The sequence below is a fragment of the Mirounga angustirostris genome, unplaced genomic scaffold, assembly GCF_029215605.1.
Source record: "Mirounga angustirostris isolate CCGP_5_RB_7025 unplaced genomic scaffold, mMirAng1.0.hap1 SCAF_13, whole genome shotgun sequence".
Lineage (NCBI taxonomy): Eukaryota > Metazoa > Chordata > Mammalia > Carnivora > Phocidae > Mirounga > Mirounga angustirostris.
Genome location: NW_026991721.1, coordinates 102,288,979 through 102,312,517, shown reverse-complemented (window position 1 = coordinate 102,312,517; position 23,539 = coordinate 102,288,979). Strand labels below are relative to the sequence as shown.

The window sequence follows — 23,539 nt, the reverse complement described above, 5'->3', positions numbered from 1 at the left end:
GACAAATCCTACACAAACGCTTCCAGAAAACTAAAGGGAAGAAACATCCCAACTCATTCATAGGAGCTAGCATTAACCTGGTTAACCAGAGCTAGACAAAGACATTAGAGGAAAAGAAAACTACAGACCAGTATCCCTCATCAACACAGATGCCAAAATTCTAAAAATATTCCTTGGCAAATCGAATTCAACAATACATGAAAAGGATGTTATATCATGACTGAGTGGGGTTGATCTCAAGAATGCAGAGTTACTTTAACATTCTAAAATAAATCAACATAATTCACATATTAACAAATTAAAAATAAAAAATCTTATGGTTATCTCAATAGATGGTGAAAAAACATCTGACAAAATTCAATGTTCATGATAAAAAGTCAGTAATCTAGGAATAGAAGGGAATTTCCTCTTTCTTCCTAATGTCAAGAGTAAGACAAAGATGTCTACCATCACCACCTCTTTCCCACAATGTACTCAGGCTTTGGCCAGAGAAATCAGGCAAAAAAAGGAAATAAAGGAAATCTAGATTGTAAGGAAGAAGCAGAACTATCCGTGCCTACAGACAACATGATCATCTGTGCAGAAAGCTCAATAGAACAAACAAAAAATATCTACTAAAACTAATAAGTGAGTTTAGCAAAGTTGCAGGATAGACAATGTACAATGTACAACAACCAACTGTATTTCTACATACAGGCAACAAACACTTGAAAAAAAATGCTGTTTACAAATAGCAGTAAATATGAAATACTTATGGGTAAATATGACAAAATATGTAAAATATGAGTGCACCAAAAAAGATAAAACACTGCTGAGGAATATTAAAGAAGACCTAAATAAATGAGAAATACATTTTGTTCATGTTGAGTTGGAAGACTTAATATTATTAAAATATCAGTTCTACCCTGATTGATCTATAAATTCAGAATCCCAGTAAGTAATTTGCAGAAATCATATAGAGTATGTTTTCCAATTACAAGAGAAGTAAAGTAGCAATTAATAATAGAAAAACAATGGGAAAGTCCAGAAAGTTTTGGAAATTAAATAGCACAATATAATAATCATGGGTATAAGAAGAAATTACAGGGAAACTGAAAAACATTTTAAACTAAAGGAGAATGAAAATACAACATATCCAAATTTGAAATGTGGCTAAAATAGTACTTAGAAAAAACATCTCACGTTAGAAAAGATGAAAGGTTTAAAATCACTAATCCAAGTCTCCATTTTAAGAAGTTTGGAAAAGAAGAACAAATAAAATACAAAATAAGTGAAAGGAAATAAATAATAAAGATAAGAGCAAAAATCATTAAGAGATTTCTGTTCTGGGTGCCTGGGTGGCTCAGTCATTAGGCGTCTGCCTTCAGCTCAGGTCATGATCCCAGGGTCCTGGGATCGAGCCCCGCATCGGGCTCCCTGCTCAGCGGTAAGCCTGCTTCTCCCTCTCCCACTCCCCCTCTGCTTGTGTTCCCTCTCTCACTGTGTCTCTCTCTGTCAAATAAATAAATAAAATCTTAAAAAAAAAGAGAGAGATTTCTGTTCTCAACCATGTTAGAAAGACTTACACAACTAAAAAAAAGGAAAGAAAAAGAAAAAAAAAGAAAAAGAAAGAAAGGAAGGAAGAAACAACCATTTCAGAACTGGACAACAGGAGCACAGAACAGTGATCCCTAAGAGAAGAAAAACAAAGGAGGTAAGCTCTAAGACTGCCCCTGACTGCTGTGTAGATAGAGATTCTACTCCACAGTTCGGGGAAGAGGAAGCCAAACAGAGCCCAGCTTGAGGAGACAGAGTTAAGAATTCAAGGAGGCTAAAACTCACAAAGTGGAGTAACCAATGAGGAAAGAGCTGTCCAGAGACAGAGCTCAGAGATCTGCTAAGGGTTCTGCTCAAGTTTTCATGTGAAAACTGATCAATGCATGTGTGTAGGAAGTGACCCGAGGCCAGGGAAATAACCACTGGGAAAAAAGCAGGTAGAACTAATATAGGGGTGGAAATAGTTCATGTTCCCAATGGCCAAAGTGGAGAAACCTCATTAATATAAGCGGCATTGAGTGAAAGATGATGTGACTGTGAATGCAGAAAGTCCTGATGACTCTACCAAAAAATGCTATTGGAACTAACAGTACATTTAATAAAGTTGCCAGACACAATTACTATGTGATTTCTCTATATATTGGCAGTGAACAATTGGAAATTAAAAATTTTAAACTGTACCACTTATATTAGCATCAAACAATTTAGAATACCCAGGGATAAATTTGACAAAATATATGCAAGACAGTGAAAACTGTAAAATATTGTTGAGAGAAATAAAAGCAGACTGAAATAAATGAAAAAATACTGTGTTCATGGATGCAAGTCTCAATATTGCTAAAATGTCAATTTTACTCATATTGATGTCAGTAAAATGTGATTATCAATAAAATCCCAGCAACATTCTTACAGAAACTGTCAAACTGATTAAAAAATTTCTATGGAAACTTATAGGACCTAATACCAAAATGATTTTGAAAAGTAAGAACAAAGTTGAACTCTCACAACCTGATTTAAAAAACATACTTTAAAGCCCCAGTTATCAAGAAAGTGTGGTACTAGCATGAAGAAGAGAATAGTGTCCAGAAGTGGACACACACTTACACAGCCAAATGATTACCTGACAACAGTGCAGAGATAATTAAGTGGGGACAGAAAAATCTTTTCAAGAACAGTGCTAAAACAACTGGATGGCCATATGCAGTGTAAGTATCAACACTGATCTCATACGATACAAAAATTAACTCAAAATGGATCGGAGCCCTAAATGTAAAATCTGAAACTATAAAAATTCTACCATAATGCACAGGAAGAGATGTTGACCTTGGGTTTAGAAAAAAATTTAATAGTACACAGAATGCACAAAAGTGTAAAAGAAGAAAAAAAAAAAACAGACTTCATCATAATTTAAAACTTGGCTCTCGGAAAGACATCATTATTGTAATGGAAAGGCAAGCTACGTATTGGAAAAAAATAGTCACAAAACACATGACTCAATAAGGGACTTCTATTTAGAACTATACTGGCAACTGAATTTTCTGAGATTAGGGAAATATTTTCTATCCGCACTAATAGGCAGCCACTATTCATATGTAACTAAATGAGTACTTGAAATGTAGCTAGTGTGATTAGGGAACTGCATTTATAGTATTCAATTTAAAGTGAACTTTTGGGATCAGGGCGGAGCAAGATGGCAGAGGAGTAGCCCTGGATTTCGTCTGGTCTCAGGAATTCAGCTGGATAGGAATCAAACCATTCTGAACACCTACAAACTCAACAGGAGATCGAAGAAAAGAAGAGCAACAACTCTCTCATCAGAAAAGCGACCACTTTCTGGAAGGTAGGACGTGCGGAGAAGTGAATCCGAGGCGATATTGGGGAGGATAGACGGCGGGGGAGGGGCCTCCGTCGGCCGCTTCTGGCGAGTGATAGAGCCGCGGGGCACAAAATCGGAACTTTTAAAAGTCTGCTCCGCTGAGGGACGTCACTCTGGTGGCTAAGCGGGGGGTGGAACCCTCCGGGACAGTGTGGTCTCAGGACCCTCGGGGTCACAGGAAGACCGGGGGTGCCTGAGCGCGGCAGAGCTCCCAGGGATCGGAGCGGGGAAGCCGGTTGCAGAGGCGGAGCGGAGGTGCGGGCTCTCAGCTTGGGGGGCCATAAACCGTGATCCGGCACAATTGGGCCACTGCTCCTCCAGCAGGGACCCAACAAGTGGCAGATCTGGGGAGACTCACCTTCCTCCCTGGGGAGGAGTGATGCAGGCGCGCACCACAGGGATCTGCTGGGTTTGGAGACTCCACACGGGGTCGGGTGACAGAGACAGAAACGCTCGGTCACAGGCCAGGTGAGCACGGAGTGTGGCCGGAGAGCGGGGAGACGGGAGTGACTGACGGCTTTTCTCTGGGGGCTGAGGAGCGGGCCCCGAGTTCTCGGCTCCTCCGGGGCGGAGATTGGGAGGCCGCCCTTTTCACTCTCTGCCTCCAAAGCTGTACGGAAAGCTCACAGGGAACAAAAGCCCCGGAGAGCAAACCCGAGCAGATCACTCAGCCGGGAGGGGGCAAGGGCGGGGCACTTCCGCCTCCGGCAGAGACATTTGGGAACCACGGCAACAGGCCCCTCCCCCAGAAGATCAGCAAGAACAGCCAGCCAAGACCAAGTTTACCGATCAATGAGAACGGCAGAACTCCAGCGCTAGGGGAATACTGCATATAGAATCCATGGTTTTACCATGATTCTTTAGTCTTTCAAAGTTAATTTTTTTTAACTCTTTTTTTTAAAAATTTTTCTTTTTACCTTTTTCAACCAACATCTTATCAATCCCTTTTTTTTAACTTTTTTTTTTTAAAGATTTTATTTATTTATTTGAGAGAGAGAATGAGATAGAGAGAGAGCATGAGACGGGGGAGGGCCAGAGGGAGAAGCAAACTCCCTGCGGAGCAGGGAGCCCGATGCGGGACTCGATCCTGAGACTCCAGGATCATGACCTGAGCCGAAGGCAGTCGCTTAACCAACTGAGCCACCCAGGCGCCCCTTATCAATCCCTTTTTTAAAAAACATTCTTATTTTTCAGTTTTAGAGCCATATTCTATCCCTTCATAGTAGTTACCTATATTTTTGGCATATATATATAAGTTGTTCTCTCTTTAAAATTTTGAGATAGTTTCTTCTTTTTTTTTTTTTTTTAAGATTTTATTTATTTATTTGAGAGAGAGAATGAGATAGAGAGCATGAGAGGGGGGAGGGTCAGAGGGAGAAGCAGACTCCCCACTGAGCAGGGAGCCCGATGCGGGACTCGATCCCAGGACTCCAGGTCCATGACCTGAGCCGAAGGCAGTTGCTTAACCAACTGAGCCACCCAGGTGCCCTAGTTTCTTCTAACAGATCAAAATATACCCTAAATCCTAGGGTATTTCTTTTTGATAAGTCTGGCCAGGGGTTTATCAATCTTGTTAATTCTTTCAAAGAACCAGCTCCTAGTTTCGTTGATCTGTTCTATTGTTCTTTTAGTTTCTATTTCATTGATTTCTGCTCTGATCTTTATTATCTCTCTTCTCCTGCTGGGTTTAGGCTTTATTTGCTGTTCTTTCTCCAGGCTCCTTTAGGTGTAGGGTTAGGTTGAGACCTTTCTTGTTTCTTGAGAAAGGCTTGTATTGCTATATACTTTCCTCTTAGGACTGCCTTTGGTGCATCCCAAAGATTTTGAATAGTTGTGTTTTCATTTTCATTGGTTTCCATGAATTTTTTTAATTCTTTAATTTCCTGGTTGACCCATTCATTCTTTAGTAGGTTGTTCTTTAGCCTCCATGTATTTGAGTTCTTTCCGACTTTCCTCTTGTGATTGAGTTCTAGTTTCAAAGCATTTTGGTCTGAAAATAGGCAGGTAATGATCTCAATCTTTTGGTACCGGTTGAGACCTGATTTAAGACCTAGGATGTGATCCCTTATTGAGTCATGTGTTTTGTGACTATTTTTTTCCAATACATAGCTTGCCTTTCCATTACAATAATGATGTCTTTCCGAGAGCCAAGTTTTAAATTATGATGAAGTCTGTTTTTTTTCTTCTTTTACACTTTTGTGCATTCTATGTACTATTAGATTTTTTTTCTAAACCCAAGGTCAACATCTCTTCCTGTGCATTATGGTAGAATTTTTATAGTTTCAGATTTTACATTTAGGGCTCCGATCCATTTTGAGTTAATTTTTGTATCGTATGAGATCAGCGTCGATACTTACACTGCATATGGCCATCCAGTTGTTTCAGCACTGTTCTTGAAAAGATTTTTCTGTCCCCACTTAATTATCTCTGCACTGTTGTCAGGTAATCATTTGGCTGTGTAAGTGTGTGTCCACTTCTGGACACTATTCCTACTCCCCTGCCGGATTGCTTTCTCTCCCTTTTTTTTCTTTTTTCTTTTTTTAAATCCTCTTCTTTCTTTTTTCAAACAACTTCTTATCAATTCCTTTTATAAAAATTTTTATAATTTTCATCTTTACAGTCATATTCCATCCCTTCATCATATCAACCCTTATTTTTGTACATATATAAGTTTTTCTTTCTTTAAAATTTTGGGAGGCACTTTCTTCTAACAGACCAAAATACACCCAAAATCTAGTTTAGGGCACTAGTCTGTGTACCAGCCTGATCATATTTGATCATATTCTGGTTTTTTGTTTTGTTCTGTTTTTGTTTGTTTTTATCTTTATCTTTTTCTTTTTTCTCTCTTTCTCTTTCTTTTCCCCCTGCTTCAGGTCTTTTCTGATTTGTTTAAAGTAAATTTTCTGGGGACATTGTTACCCTGTTAGCATTTTGTTCTCTCATTAATCTATTCTCCTCTGGACAAAATGACAAGACAGAAAAAATCACCTCAACAAAAAGAACAAGAGGTACTACCGACTGCCAGGGACCTACTCAATACGGACATTAGTACGATGTCAGATCTAGAGTTCAGAATCATCACTTTAAAGATACTAGCTGGGCTTGAAAAAAGCATGGATGTTATTAGAGAAACCCTTTCTGGAGAAGTAAAAGAACTATAATCAAGTCGAAATCAAAAAGGCTATTAATGAGGTGCAATCAAATATGGGGGGTGCTAACTGATAGGATAAATGAGGCAGAAGAGAGAATCAGTGATACAGAAGACCAAATGATGGAAAATAAAGAAGCTGAGAAAAAGAGAGATAAACAACTACTGGATCACGAGGGCAGAATTCGAGAGATAAGCGATACCATAAGACGAAACAACATTAGAATAACTGGGATCCCAGAAGAAGAAGAAAGAGAGAGAGGGGCAGAAGGTGTATTGGAGCAAAATATAGCAGAGAACTTCCCTAATTTGGGGAAGGATACAGGCATCAAAACCCAGGAAGCACAGAGAACCCCTCTCAAAATCAATAAAAATAGGTCAACACCCCGACAACTAATAGTAAAACTTACGAGACTCAGAGACAGAGAGAAAATCCTGAAAGCAGCTCGGGAGAAGAGATATGTAACCTACAATGGTAGAAACATTAGATTGGCAACAGACCTATCCACAGAGACCTGGCAGGCCAGAAAGGACTGGCATGATATATTCAGAGCACTAAATAAGAAAAATATGCAGCCAAGAATACTCTATCCAGCTAGGCTGTCACTGAAAATAGAAGGAGAGATAAAAAGCTTCCAGGACAAACAAAAACTAAAGGAATTTGCAAACACGAAACCAACCCTACAAGAAATATTGAAAGGGGTCCTCTAAGCAAAGAGAGAGCCTAAAAGCAACACAGACCAGAAAGGAACACAGACAATATACAGTAACAGTCACCTTACAGGCAATACAATGGCACTAAATTCCTATCTTTCAATAGTTACCCTGAATGTAAATGGGCTAAATGCCCCAATCAAAAGACACAGGCTATCAGATTGGATAAAAAAAACAAGACCCATCGATATGCTGTCTGCAAGAGACTCATTTTAGACCCAAAGACACCCCCAGATTGAAAGTAAGGGGGTGGAAAACGATTTACCATGCTAATGGACACCAAAAGAAAGCTGGGGTGGCAATCCTTATATCAGATAAATTAGATTTTAAACCAAAGACTGTAATAAGAGATGAGGAAGGACATTATATCCTACTTAAAGGGTCTATCCAACAAGATGATCTAACAATTGTAAATATCTATGCCCCTAACATGGGAGCAGCCAATTATATAAGCCAATTAATAACAAAAGCAAAGAAACACATCGACAACAATACAATAATAGTGGGGGACTGTAACACCCCCCCCTCACTGAAATGGACAGATCATCTAAACAAAAGATCAAAAAGGAAATTAAGACTTTAAATGACACACTGGACCAAATGGACTTCACAGACAGATTCAGAACATTCCATCCCAAAGCAACAGAACACACATTCTTCTCTAGTGCCCATGGAACATTCTCCAGAATAGATCACATCCTAGGTCATAAATCAGGTCTCAACCGGTACCAAAAGATTGAGATCATTACCTGCCTATTTTCAGACCAAAATGCTTTGAAACTAGAACTCAATCACAAGAGGAAAGTCGGAAAGAACTCAAATACATGGAGGCTAAAGAACAACCTACTAAAGAATGAATGGGTCAACCAGGAAATTAAAGAATTAAAAAAAATCATGGAAACCAATGAAAATGAAAACACAACTATCCCAAATCTTTGGGATGCACCAAAGGCAGTCCTAAGAGGAAAGTATATAGCAATACAAGCCTTTCTCAAGAAACAAGAAAGGTCTCAACCTAACCCTACACCTAAAGGAGCCTGGAGAAAGAACAGCAAATAAAGCCTAAACCCAGCAGGAGAAGAGAGATAATAAAGATCAGAGCAGAAATCAATGAAATAGAAACTAAAAGAACAATAGAACAGATCAACGAAACTAGGAGCTGGTTCTTTGAAAGAATTAACAAGATTGATAAACCCCTGGCCAGACTTATCAAAAAGAAAAGAGAAATGACCCAAATCAACAAAATCATGAATGAAAGAGGAGAGATCACAACCAACACCAAAGAAATACAATTATAAGAACATATTATGAGCAACTCTATGCCAGCAAATTAGATAACCTGGAAGAAATGGATGCATTCCTAGAGATGTATTAACTACCAAAACTGAATCAGGAAGAAATAGAAAACCTGAATAGACCTATAACCACTAAGGAAATTGAAGCAGTCATCAGAAATCTCCCAACAAACGAAAAGTTCAGGGCCAGATGGCTTCCCAGGGGAATTCTACCAAACATTTCAAGAAGAATTAATACCTATTCTTCTGAAACTGTTCCAAAAATAGAAACGGAAGGAAAACTTCCAAACTCACTTTATGAGGCCACCATTACCTTGATCTCAAAACCAGACAAAGACCCCATCAAAAAGGAGAATTACAGGGCTCCTGGGTGGCTCAGTTGGTTAAGCGACTGCCTTCGGCTCAGGTCATGACCCTGGGGTCCCGGGATTGAGTCCCGCATCGGGCTCCCTGCTCAGCGGGGAGTATGCTTCTCCCTCTGACCCTCCCCCTCCTCGTGCTCTCCCTCCCATTCTCTCTCTCAAATAAATAAATAAAATCTTTAAAAACAAAAAACAAAATGTTTCTTTAAAAAAAAAAAAAAAGGAGAATTACAGACCAATATCCCTGATGAACATGGATGCAAAAATTCTCACCAAAATACTAGCCAATAGGATCCAACAGTACATTAAAAGGATTATTCACCATGACCAAGTGGGATTTATCCCTGGGCTGCAAGGTTGGTTCAACATCCGCAAATCAATCAACGTGATACAATACATTAACAAAAGAACAAGAATCATATGATCCTCTCAATAGGTGCAGAAAAAGCTTTTGACAAAGTACAGCATCCTTTCTTGATCAAAACTCTTCAGAGTATAGGCATAGAGGGTACATACCTCAATATCATAAAAGCCATCTATGAAAAACCCATAGCAAATATTTTCAATGGGGAAAAACTGAGAGTTTTCCCCCTAAGGTCAGGAACGCGGCAGGGATGTCCACTATCACCACTGCTATTCAACATAGTATTAGAAGTCCTAGCCACAGCAATCAGACAACAAAAAGAAATAAAAGACATCCGAGTCGGCAAAGAAGTCAAACTCTCACTCTTTGCAGATGATATACTTTATGTGGAAAACCCAAAAGACTCCACCCCAAAACTGCTGGAACTCATACAGGAATTCAGTAAAGTGGCAGGATATAAAATCAATGCACAGAAATCAGTGGCATTCCTATACACCACCACCAGGACAGAAGAAAGAGAAATGAAGGAGTCGATCTCATTTACAATTGCACCCAAAACCATCAGATACCTAGGAATAAATCTAACCAAAGAGGCAAAGGATCTGTACTCAGAAAACTATAAAGTACTCATGAAATAAATTGAGGAAGACACAAAGAAATGAAAAAACGTTCCATGCTCATGGATTGGAAGAACAAATATTGTGAAGATGTCAATGCTACCTAGAGCAATCTACACATTGAATGCAATCGCTATCAAAATACCATCCACTTTTTTCAAAGAAATGGAACAAATAATCCTAAAATTTGTATGGAACCAGAAAAGACTCCGAATAGCCAGATGCATGTTGAAAAAGAAAAGCAAAGCTGGCGGCATCACAATTCCAGACTTCCAGCTCCATTACAAAGCTGTCATCATCAAGACAGCATGGTACTGGCACAAAAACAGACACATAGATCAATGGAACAGAATAGAGAGCCCAGAAACGGACCCTCAACTCTATGGTCAACTAATCTTTGACAAAGCAGGAAAGAATGTCCAATGGAAAAAAGGACAGTCTCTTTAACAAATGGTGTTGGGAAAATTGGACAGCCACATGCAGAAGAATGAAACTGGACCATTTCCTTACAGCACACACAAAAACAGACTCCAAATGGTTCAAAGACCTCAATGTGAGACAAGAGCCCATCAAGATCCTAAAGGAGAACACAGGCAGCAACCTCTTTGACCTCAGCCGCAGCAACTTCTTCCTAGAAACATCACCAAAGGCAAGGGAAGCAAGGGCAAAAATGAACTATTGGGACTTCATCAAGATAAAAAGCTTTTGCACAGCAAAAAGAAACAGTCAACAAAACCAAAAGACAACCAACAGAATGGGAGAAGATATTTGCAAATGACATATCAGATAAAGGGCTAGTATCCAAAATCTATAAAGAATTTATCAAACTCAACACCCAAAGAACAAATAATCCAATCAAGAAATGGGCAGAAAACATGAACAGACATTTTTCCAAAGAAGACATCCAAATGGCCAACAGACACATGAAAAAGTGCTCAACATCGCTCGGCATCAGGGAAATCCAAATCAAAACCTCAATGAGATACCACCTCACACCAGTCAGAATGGCTAAAATTAACAAGTCAGGAAATGACAGATGTTGGCAGGGATGTGGAGAAAGGGGAACCCTCCTAACTGTTGGTGGGAATGCAAGCTGGTGCAGCCACTCTGGAAAACAGTGTGGAGGTTCCTCAAAAAGTTGAAAATAGAGCTACCATATGATCCAGCAATTGCACTACTGGGTATTTACCCCAAAGATACAAATGTAGGGATCCGAAGGGTTACGTGCACCCCGATGTTTATAGCAGCCATGTCCACAATAGCCAAACTGTGGAAAAAGCCAAGATGTCCATCGACAGATGAATGGATAAAGAAGAAGTGGTATATATATACAATGGAGTATTATGCAGCCATCAAAAGGAATGAGATCTTGCCATTTGCAACGACGTGGATGGAACTGGAGGGTATTATGCTGAGTGAAATAAGTCAAACAAAGAAAGTCATGTATCATATGACCTCACTGATATGAGGAATTCTTAATCTCAGGAAACAAACTGAGGGTTGCTGGAGTGGGGGGTGGGATGGGAGGGATGGGATATCTGGGTGATAGACACTGGGGAGGGTATGTGCTCTGCTAAGCGCTGTGAATTGTGCAAGACTGTTGAATCTCAGATCTGTACCTCTGAAACAAATAATGCAATATATATTAAGAAAAAAAAAAGAAGATAGCAGGAGGGGAAGAATGAAGGGGGGAAATCAGAGGGGGAGACAAACCATGAGATACGATGGACTCTGAAAAACAAACTGAGGGTTCTAGAAGGGAGGGGGCTGGGAGGATGGGTTGGCCTGGTGATGGGTATTAAGGAGGGCATGTTCTGCATGGAGCACTGGGTGTTATGCACAATGAATCATGGAACACTACATCAAGAACTAATGATGTAATGTAGGGTGATTAACATAACAATAAAAAAATTTTTTAAAAAAGTGAACTTTTGGGACTTCATCAAGATAAAAAGCTTCTGCACAGCAAAGGAAACAGTCAACAAAACTAAGAGGCAACCCATGGAATGGGAGAAGATATTTGCAAATGACATTATGGGTAAAGGACTAGTATCCAAGCTCTATAAAGAACTTCTCAAACTCAACACCCAAAAAACAAATAATCCAGTCAATAAATGGGCAGAAGACATGAACAGACACTTCTCCAAAGAAGACATACAAATGACTAACAGACACATGAAAAAATGTTCATCATCATTAGCCATCAGGGAAATACAAATCAAAACCACAATGAGATACCACCTCATGCCAATTAGAATGGCAGGAAACAACAAGTGTTGGTGAGGATGCAGAGAAAGGGGAACCCTCTTACACTGTTAGTGGGAATGCAGCTGGCACAGTCACTCTGGAAAACAGTATGGAGGTTCCTCCAGATGTTAAAAATAGAGCTACCCTATGACCCAGCGATTGCACTACTAGGTATTTACCCCAAAGATACAGACGTAGTGAAAAGAAGGGCCATATGCACCCCAATGTTCATAGCAGCAATATCCACAATAACCAAACTGTGGAAGGAACCAAGATTCTCTTCAACAGATGCATGCATAAAGAAGATGTGGTTAACATATACAATGGAATATTATTCCTCAGCCGTCAGAAAGGATGAATACCCACCATTTGCATCGACATGGATGCAACTGGAAGGTGTTAGGCTAAGTGAAATAAGTCAAGCAGAGAAAGACAATTATCATATGGTTTCACTCATATGTGGGATATAAGGAATAGCGCAAAGACCACAGGGGAAGGGAGGGAAAAATGAATGGGAAGAAGTCAGAGAGGGAGACAAACCATGAGAGACTCTGGACTCCCGGAAACAAACTGAGGGTTGCTGAAGGGAGGTGGGTGGGGGGATGGGGTAACAGGACAATAGGTATTAAGGAGGGCACGTGTGGTGATGAGCACTGGGTGTTATATACAACTAATGAATCGTTGAACACTACATCAAAAACTAATGAGGTATTATATATTGGCTAATTGAACATAATAAAAAATTAATTAAGTAATTAAAATTTAAATTGCCAGTGTTTCGTAGCTACCATAATGGGCAGCATAGATCTGGAATTTATAAAGAATACTTAAAATTCAACAGTAAGACAAAAAAAAAAAACAAAAACCCTCAACATGAATAAGTGATGTGAACTGACACTTTACCAAAGATGATATATGGATGCCAAATAAACCCATGAAAAGATGCTCAACTTCATTAGTAATCAGGAAAATACAAATTAAAACCACAAAGAGGTATAACACACATACAAGAATGACTAAAATTTTTAAAAGATGACCATACTCAGTGTGGGTGAAGATGTGGAACTGTAACTTCCATATACTGCTACTGGGAATATAAAATGGTATAACCACTTTGGAAAACACTTTGGCAGTTTCTTAATACATCTACCATACAACCCGGAGATTCTAATTCTTGGTACTTACCAAACAATAAAAACATATGAAGTAAAAGTACACACAAATGCTGTACATGAATGTACAAAGCAGCTTTATTTTTAATCTCAAAATTGTCAAAAACCCTACCAGTAGGTAAAAGGGATAAACAATTTGTGGTATACCCAACACAGTACAATACTGCTCAGCAATAAAAAGTAACATGGTATATTTATACGAAATTCTCAGAAATGCAAACTAACCTATAGTGACATCAAACAGATCACTGATCGCCTGAGGACAGGTTGGTAGGGTAGCATGAAAAAAAGAATCACAAAGGCACATGAGGAATCTTTTGGAGGTTATGAAAATGTTCATTATCTTGATTGTAGTGGTGGTTTTCATGGACATAATATGTAAAAATTCATCAAACTGCATACTTTAAATATGAGTACTTTACTGATAATTACAATAAATCTTTAAAAAACAACAAAAAAATCGATGAAATAAAAAATGAACACACAATGGGGAAAAGCAACAAAACCAAAAGCTGGTTCTTTGAAAAGATAAATAAAACTGATGCATCTCTAACTAGACTGATCTAGGAAAAAAGAAGAATTCAGAAATTACTAATATCAAGAATGAAAGAAATAGGGATGCTTGGGTGGCTCAGTTGTTAAGCATCTGCCTTTGGCTCAGGTCATGATCCCAGGGTCCTGGGATCAAGCCCTGTGTTGGGCGCCCTGCTCAGCGGGAAGCCTGCTTCTCCCTCTCTCACTCCCCCTGCCTTGTATTCCCTCTCTCGCTGTCTCTCTCTGTCAAATAAATAAATAAAATCTTAAAAAAAAGAAAAAAGAAAGAAAGAACTGTAATGACAGTTCTTACAGATACTAAAAACAAAAAATATTATGAATAACTTTGTGGTGATTAAGTTGACAACTGGGATGAAGTGTACACATTCCTTGAAATAAACAAATTACCAAAACTAACTCAAGAAGGAACGTTTTGTCTCTGTTAAACATATTAAAATCATAATTTAAAACCTTTCCAGAAAAAAACCCCTCAAACCCTAGATAACTTTACTAGTGAATTCTACCAAGCATTTTAGGAGGAAATACTGGCCATTCCCTTATACACCCTTCTGGAAGGAGGAGGGAACACTGCCCAGATCATTTTATGAGGCCACCATTATCCTGGTGCCCAAACCAGACAAAGATAGTACAGGAAAACTGCAGCCCTATCCCTAATGTATATGGACTGCAAATACTTTATAAATCCACACATAACCCCATTCTAACTGTAAGAAAACATCAGACAAACCCAAAATAAGGACATTCTACTAAATGCCTCAAAAATGTCAAAGGTCATCAAAAACAAGAAAGGTCTGAGAAACTGTCATAGTCTAGAGGAGCTTAAGGAAGATATAATGACTAAATCTAATACTGTACTTGGGATGAGATCCTGGGATAGAAAAAAGGACATTAGGTAAAAATCTGATAAGTATAACCGTCAGTTAATAACAAGGTATTAATACTGGTTCATTAGTTGTGACAAAGGTACTACAGTATTTTGAGATGTTAACAAGGTACAATGGTTGATGGTACCCAGAAACTCTGTAAGATTCTTGCAACTTTTCTATAAATCTAAATCTATTCTAAAATAAAAGTTTATTTAAAAAATACTGTAATTCACTATATTAAGACTAAAAAAAGAAAGCAACAACAACATATGATCATTTCAAAGTTGCGTGAGAAGTGTTTGACAAAATTCAATACCCATACATGACAAAACACTAAAAAACTGGAATTAAAAGGTAATTCCTCAATACTGGAAATCTACAAAAAGACTCTATAGCTAGCTAATATCATATGTTGGAGATAAAAGTAGCAGAATCATTTCAGAGCAATTCTATCACTTTCATTTAAAGTGATGATCTCTCATTTGTCCACATGAAATTACAACAGACAGAATCTAATGGCCACAAAGAGATTATAATAGTAATAATGAAGTTTCATAAACCTAGCTTCTAGAAATGTTCTTTATCTTATGAGATAGCAAATTCTCAAAATTGAAATGATTTTATTGAGGCAGTATATAGTATGTTGGGTAAGGTCACAAATTGTAACATCATAGAGAAATAAATTTTTTTTTTAAAGATTTTATTTATTTATTTGAGAGAAAGAATGAGAGAGACAGAGAGAGCACATGAGAGGGGGGAGGGTCAGAGGGAGAAGCAGACCCCCTGCTGAGCAAGGAGCCCGATATGGGACTCGATCCCGGGACTCCAGGATCATGACCTGAGCCGAAGGCAGTCGCTTAACCAACTGAGCCACCCAGGCGCCCTGAGAAATAAATTTAAATTTCAACTCTTTTATTTGACAGCTGAGAGGCTTAAGCTAAATTATTTTAAATTTCTAAGATTAAAAATCTTTACTATAAAATGAAAAAGTCATTTAAAAATATATACACAAAATACTTAACTAGGAACCTGGTAAATGGTAAGCATTCAATTTAAATTAGAGCTTTTATTAGTATTGCCAACATTAACACATTGTCCTACACCATTAAAATTCACCATGTTGAAAATTTGCTCAATTAGCCAATCTGTTAATGTCACCATATTTATCCAGTCTTCAAAAGCTAGAAACTTCATTCTTAATTCCTTCTTCTTTATATCCAAATTTGATTCTCACTCTCTAAATTTTTCCCCTTCACCGTATAAGCTCTTCATTATCATTTGCCTGAATTATTTTCACCTGTCTCCTAAATAGTCTACCTGCCTCAACCATCTCTCTTCCAATCAATTCTTTGTTAGGGCTGTCTTTCAAAAACAAAAATTAAATCAAACCACTAATTCTGATTTTCTTGATTATTGCTCTACTACCTAGAAATCCAAAGTACTCAGCCTGACAAAGGCAATTCCCATTCTGGTCTTTGTTTTGCTACCCTCATCACCTGTCACTCCTTCCTAAAAACTCTGAACTCTAATTTATATTCTCATTAGTAGAACATTATGTCACCTGTTCCCTCTGCTAAGAAACTCCTATACATCCATCAAACTCCAGCATAGACAGTATCACCTCTGTGACACTTTCCCTCAAGGCCTAAGGCAGTTGCTTTGTTGTTTTATTTCTACCTTCATTATAGCACTTATAGGCTATTAAAGTAATTTATTTCTGACATTTTTTTCCTTATCTACTTGATTGTGAGCTCCCTGAAGGCTAGTATAGAAAAACTCTTATCTAGTAAGAGTGCCTCCCTCATGGTGGGCAGTCTGAATAAATGACAACATTTTTGTAGGAAAAAGCTGAGATGTCAGAAATAAAACATATACGTTACAACTTCCAAAAACTTAGCATATTTAACTCCATACTTCATGTTATAAGTTAAAGCAAATCCATAGAATTTTATTTATTTTCAATATATTTACATACACAACACATAAATACAGCAGGTAGAGAATATTTCTACCATACACAGCATCAGATATGATGTTGATGATTCAATCATAAAATGATGTACATAAACTTGGAAGTCTAATGACAGAAAAAGGTATCAAGAGGGATATCCATGAATACAGATCAAAATTTCATTTTTACCTCCCTGCATTTTTCAGATTTTCTAAAACACACATGTCTAACTTTCTAACAGCTATGTTTTTAAAGAACAAACAAAAACTAGATACTCCAGAAAGCCATAGTTATCAAAAAAGTTAGGATTATTAAATCTCTTAAAAGTTAATTTATAGAGTATGCATCACAGAAATCTCCTAAAGGGCCATGCTTGTAGAAATTATTTTTTCCCCCAAAACAGACGGGTTAGTTTCAATGAAGGACAAAAAAAAAAGCAACCAAAACCAAGGTATAAATAAAAAATAGAGTGAACAACTGAAGCTAGGTTGGTCTTCAATTATCCAGATGTTTCAGGTTCAAGTGCTTTGGGGGCCTCACAAGCCTCAAATTACTGCCACAATCCTGTGTTTTGCTTTGTATATATATGCACATAATATTAAGAATACTGTTTGGCAATACATAAAGAACTCTTACAACTCATTAATAAAAAGACAAGTAACCCAATTAAAAATGTCTAAGTTTTAAATAGAACATTTCCCCCAAAAGATACAAATGGCAAGTAAACACATGAAAAGATGCTCAACATCATAACGCAATGAGAACCAGGAAGAGGCGCCTCTTTGCTCTGGCTGAGAGAGCTATAGTCAAAATGCCAGAAAATAACAAGGGCTGTCAAGGGCGTGGAAAAAGCAGAGCCCTTATGTGTTGCTGGCGGGAGTACGATGGTGCAGCTGTGTTGGAAAACGAGTTTGGCAGTTCCTTAAAAAGCTAAACACAGAGTTATCACATGACCCAGCAATTCCACCCTAGATATACATCCAAGAGAAATGAAACATACATCCACACAAAAACTTGTATATGAATTTTCACAGCAGCATTATTCATAATAGCTAAAAAATTGAAAATACCCAAATGTCCATCAACGAGCAAATAAACAAAATGTGGTGTATCTATCCACCTAATGAAATATTATTTCACAATTAAAAGTAATGAAGTACTAATTCAAGGTACAACATGGAAGAACCCTGAAAACATTATGCTAACTGGAAGAAGCCAGTCAAAAAAGACCACATGGTGCATGCCGGCATTTATGTGAAATGTCTAGAAGAGATAAAGCTGTAGGAACAGAAAAGAGAAGAGTGGCTGCTTAGTACTGGAGACAGGGGAAGAAGGGACATGGGAGATAAAGAGGAAGGACAGCTCATGGCTATGGGGTTTCTTCTAGGAGGGATGAGAATGCTTTAAGTCTGTGGTAATAGAGGGTGCCTGGATGGCTGCAGTTAGTTAAGCATCTGACTCTTGGTTTTGGCTCAGGTCATGATCTTGCAGTAGCGGATGGTGCCCTGTGTCCACCTCACTGCTCAGCAGGGATTCTGCTTCAGATTCTCTCTCCTCCTCCCTCTGCTCCTCCCATCACTTGTGCCCACGCACGCTCTCTCTCTCAAATAAATAAATAAAATCTTAAAAAAAGAAGACTGTGGTACTAGCTGCACAATTCTGTGAATATTTTTAAAACAACTGAATTGTATACTTTAAATGGATGACTTATATGGTATAAACTGTATCTCAATAAAGCTGTTTAAAGAAAGAATGTCTTCTGGCCCCTTTTCCAACAAATTATGTGATCTGGAAAGTGAGCATTTTCATTGACAAATGAAAACAGTATCTGTTTCCATCTTTCCACTTCTAGTTATGAGAATACATAAAAGGTACATGGGAGAAACACTCTAGAAAGCTAGTTTAATAAACTGAAGACGACTACTGGCTATCTATCGCTGCCTAACAGATTACCCCAAACATCGCAGCTTAAACCAACATTTATTATCTCACACAGTTTCTAATGGTCAGGAACCAAGGAGTGGCTTAGCTGGCTGGGCCTGGCTCAGATCACTTACGAGGCTGCAGTCAGGCGAGGGCTGTGATCTCCGAAAACTTGACTGGGGTTGGAAAACCCAATCCCAAGCTCATTCCTATGGCTGTTGGTTGGAGGCTTCAGTTCCTCCCCTATAGGCATCTCCATAGGACTGCTCAGGACATGGTTTCCCACAGAACAAGTCATCAGAGAGACAGACAGAGTATGACAATTAAGACAGAGGCTCAGCCTTAATCTTAAAAGTGATACACCAACATTTTTGCAATATTCTACTGGTTACACAGATCACTTCTGATCAGTGTGGGAGGGGATTAGACAAGAGCGTGAATACCAGGAGGTGGGAATCACTGGGGCCCTTATGGAGGCTGGTACCAAATGACATTAGAATGATAAACAGCAAATGCTTGACCTTGGCAACAAAAGAGGACAGAAGGGATACATAGTCCTTAGCAGCGTGACAGACACACTCCTGGGGATGTAAGAGTTGCGATAAAAAGGTTTGCAAGGAGCATTCATACCATTGTCCATTCTCCATGTGGTGAAGCTGCAATTAGCATAAAGAAACAAAACTGTGACGTTGGGGGCTGGAGGAAGAAGTACATAAACGATTTCGTCAACCTCACTCTCCCCTCCTCCCCACCACTGACAGATGAGCAGACAGTCCCTGTTGCAGAAAGGTTAGGTGACTCTACGAAGGTCATCCAGTGACTGAGCAGGAACGAGACCCCATTCTCCGTGTCTTCTCAATACATCAGGAGCTATCCACAGAGAATCGCTGGCAGTGACCCACAGCAGAGGAGACGTAAATGTGCGGGCAGTACTTCACACCCATCAAACACTCAGTCACTCCAGAACTGATACTTCTTTTTGTGATTTTCTGACGCTGGCTGTGTTACTTTCTCAGGCACTAGTGGACGCTTAGCCCTCTTCCCACTCCAACTGAGAGCTGTCCTACTTAGCTGGGGGAGGAAGGAATCACTCATTCAGCTCAGCTAGTATTACAGAGTTTCTGTTCCATAGCCAGCACTGAACATGCAGATGTGAAGAACAGAAAACACTTGGTCCCTTCACTCACAAGGCAGATACTCAAGTTGAGAAAACAAGACCTACATGTGGAACACTAAGAAATTATACATCATGTGACAGGGCAGAGCAAGGATTTATTTATTTTCAACAGTTTTATTTACCAAAAAACTTACATAATATTACAGTGTGCCAGATACATTACATATCAACTCTCTGAATCCCCTATAAGTTATCCTCATTTTATAGATGAGGAAAGTGAGGCCTTAACAGGTTAAGGAGCTTGTCAAAGTGCTCTCTCCTGGTAAGAAGCAAGGCCAGATTCGACCCAGGTTGGATGGCTGCAGGGCCTGCACTTTCTCAACCACCATACTATGACGCTTCTTGATAATCATGACAGTTATTCTTCCTCCTCCCTCATAAGTTCTTTTTTCAGGGTTCTGAAGGAAAGTCGATAATGGGACTCTAAAGCTCCTCTGAGAAGTCCTAGCTTTCACGCTGCACAGGGGAAGGGAGTAAGTGGGCCACTACTGACCCCTGATCTTGGGCTAAAGATTCTCTGATATAAGGGCTACTTATAATTGAAAAGCCTAGGACACATCTATCCTAGAAGCTTCCAATAAGAAATTATACCCAAAACTGTTTTTTAAAAGCAGATAATAAAAAGACAAAAAAAAAAAAGTAGATAATAAAGCTACTTATATATATATATATATATATATATACAGTTGTACTAATAATTCTGCCTCTTCTACCTCCCCCCAAAAATACTTATAACTTTTCTAGATAATCAAGGTCAAACTGTGAAAATATTACCATTCTCTTTTTTCCACACTAATGCAAAGATACATTAAAGCAAATAACCCAGAAGTCATTTATATAGACAGTCAAATGTATTATTTATTTGGAAGAAGAGTATCTTCCTAATTAAGTTTTGATTAGGCATCTATTAAAAGTAATTTACATTTCCTGATCTGATCAACCCAGTGCCTAAAGTATGTGTCTTCTAGGGGCAGGTGGGGGAGCTGCCTGAGTCTGAGAACATGCTGAGTACTAAGACAGTGACCAAAGTATTTTGGAAGTTTCACTAATTGGGATTTGGTTCTATAATTTATTTTTGGCACTGAAAAAAAAAAAAACCCACCATACCTTCATACAGATTTTATATTAAATTAGCACATTATTCATAGAAATACCAGGTATACCCTCATTTTAAGTAAAGGTGATAAGGACTTCAGTTTATATAAAAGGATTCACAGATTAGAGGAAAATCATCACAGGATTCCTTTGAACATAAAAACTCCTCCTGGTTAAAGTGCCATTTAAAAATTAATGAATAAGTTAATGACTGAATATTCATTCAATTTTTACATATTATGAAAGACTTGCTTAAAATGTCTATTGAAATGGGATTTAGTCTTAATAGGTGAAATAGTCATTTCCATAGTGAGTTAACTTGTTTTCCACTTCAAATTCTAAAGATTAATTCACAAATTAATTTAATAATGCATACAAGAAATCAGTATTCCATTTTTTATAACCTCAATTTGGTTATCTTTCTTCATATCTAAAATTGGTAAAAATTTTCCTCATGCCCAGGCACAGGTATCAACTTATGATAAAAAATAAGGTAAGGTTTGTGCATAACCAAGATACGTGGTGGTTAAAATAACTCATCTTTTAGTATTCTGATTGCTACTTGTTTCTATAAATAAACTTCAGCAATATGTGTAGCCTGCACATTTGTGTACTAAGTGATAGGAGATTTTTGAATTAGTTTTAAAGCAACTGATCACACAGAACAGCTCTAAAAGGCTTTGAGTCACATAAAACACAGAACTTATTAAATATTATTTTTTTTCAGCACAGAAGCCATATTTTCTATTATTAAACAGAGAATTTTGATGCTGATAAAAAACAAACAAAAAAAACCTCACACATAAAAAAATAAAAAAACATAGCACATACCAAATGTGTAATGCAAGGCTATTCACTTACTTGGTACTGGGCTTTTTTTGTAGGGCTTTATCCAGGATAAGAGATGGGGCACTCCTCCTCCTTTCTGCTAGTGTTTTCATTTTCTGTTGAGAAAAAAGAAAATTAAAATGAAGACCATGTGACTTGTAAAGCCAGTAAATGCCAACTTTCAAACCAATTTAGCAAATTTTGTATTGCCTATCCTGGCCTCTCGAAGAGTCTGCAATCTCATTGTAGAGATAAAATAACATCTTAACTAAGATAGTAAGTGTCAAAAAGTGGTAGAGGCTTTAAATATTTTTTTTTTAAAGATTTTATTTATTTATTTCAGAGAGAGAGAATGAGAGAGAGCACATGAGAGGGAGGAGGGGCAGAGGGAGAAGCAGGCTCCCTGCCGAGCAGGGAGCCCGATGCGGGACTCGATCCTGGGACTCCAGGATCATGACCTGAGCCGAAGGCAGTTGCTTAACCAACTGAGCCACCCAGGCGCCCAAAATATTTTTTATAGCTAGAGAATAAGGAGGTTAAATGTTGATCAGGTATTTGGGAAAAGCATTATCATAACCATTATCATCCACTGTAGCTAATAGATATATTGTTTATTATGTTCCAGCCCCTCTGCTAAAGGCAAGACTGGAGTATCTCATTTATACTCCAAAATGTCATCTGAGCAACTCTACTGTCTCTCTTTCATGGGCAGGATAGGCGCCAAACTGGGCCTCAAGGAAAGTCAGGATTTGAAGAGATCAAGTAAAGGGAGAAAAAAAGAAAAACAAACAAAACACAGTTGAAGCAAAAGAGACTAGATTCTTATACATTTAATAGACATTTAAACTGAAATATTTATACATTTGGGGATCCCTTCTTCCAAACAGATTTTTTTTTTTTTTTTTTGCTGTAACGTAAAAAAAGAACAAAAAGACTTTTGTTTTTTTTCTTTTCTAAGTGGTATATAAACATAGGATTAACTGGATAATTCAAGTACTCTGTCTCAGAGGACCTACAATTTTTGGTAAATGGGGATTTATTCAACCTGGATTATCCAGATAATCACCCTCTAAATTCAGTCTTACAAATTTCACCAATTCTAGATAGAGTCAGTGGGCCTGCCCCTGGAAATGGGTAAGTAAAATCACCAATATGCTCATCAACAGCCAGGAGTGAAGTTCAGGCTGTGGCCATTTTTCCTGCTCTACTGTCCCACCCTCTCCTGGCGGAGGTCTCACCTACCGCCGGAGGACCTAGGCCTGCCATCCTGGGAACCAGGTGCTGCTCTAGTAAGAACCAGAGAAAACTGGTTCGGGATCAGTACCTCCTTACACTATTCATAAAGGAACTGCTTCTAGTAAAATCAAACCTAGATCCTGGCACAGGAACAGGGGAATAATCACCGAGTGAGAAGGGGATACCGGCCTTCTTTGGCAAAATTCTTATCCCCCAAATTCACCATGTCCCCAGGACCCCTCCACAGTTATTGTCACCAGCATCCTGCCTCAGTGTTGCTGTCTCCCCGTTAATCTTCTGGCTCACATGTGGAAACTATATGCGCAAACCTCCTCAGCATCGCTCAGACAGAAACTGACACAATTACATAAACCATGAATCAAAGACAGGAAGCCAACGGGTAAGAAAGAGAACACCGTTCTCAATCAGGAATTATTAACCAGGAAGGAGCTTCAGGGAAGGTTAAATTGTATACTTTTCTTGTTTACATGATACGTATTTATGCCTTCCTTCTGGAGAGAAAGCCCATGGTTTTCATCAGATTCCCAGAAAAGTCTGTGATTTTGATAACCCTCGT

The 23,539-nt window shown here is 38.4% G+C and overlaps 1 protein-coding gene across 15 annotated transcripts in view; it reads right to left on the bottom strand.

The window, feature by feature from the left end:
• Positions 1-23,539, bottom strand: part of ARHGAP20 (Rho GTPase activating protein 20) — a 127,024-nt gene that overhangs the window by 85,566 nt on the left and 17,919 nt on the right. For all 15 annotated transcript variants that reach the window (XM_064577454.1, XM_064577451.1, XM_064577452.1 and 12 more), the window contains one exon: positions 21,760-21,842. In XM_064577454.1, the coding sequence (XP_064433524.1) occupies positions 21,760-21,839 (80 nt within the window). In that variant the 5' untranslated portion in view covers positions 21,840-21,842. Of the gene's footprint in view, positions 1-21,759; positions 21,843-23,539 lie in introns of those variants that run through there.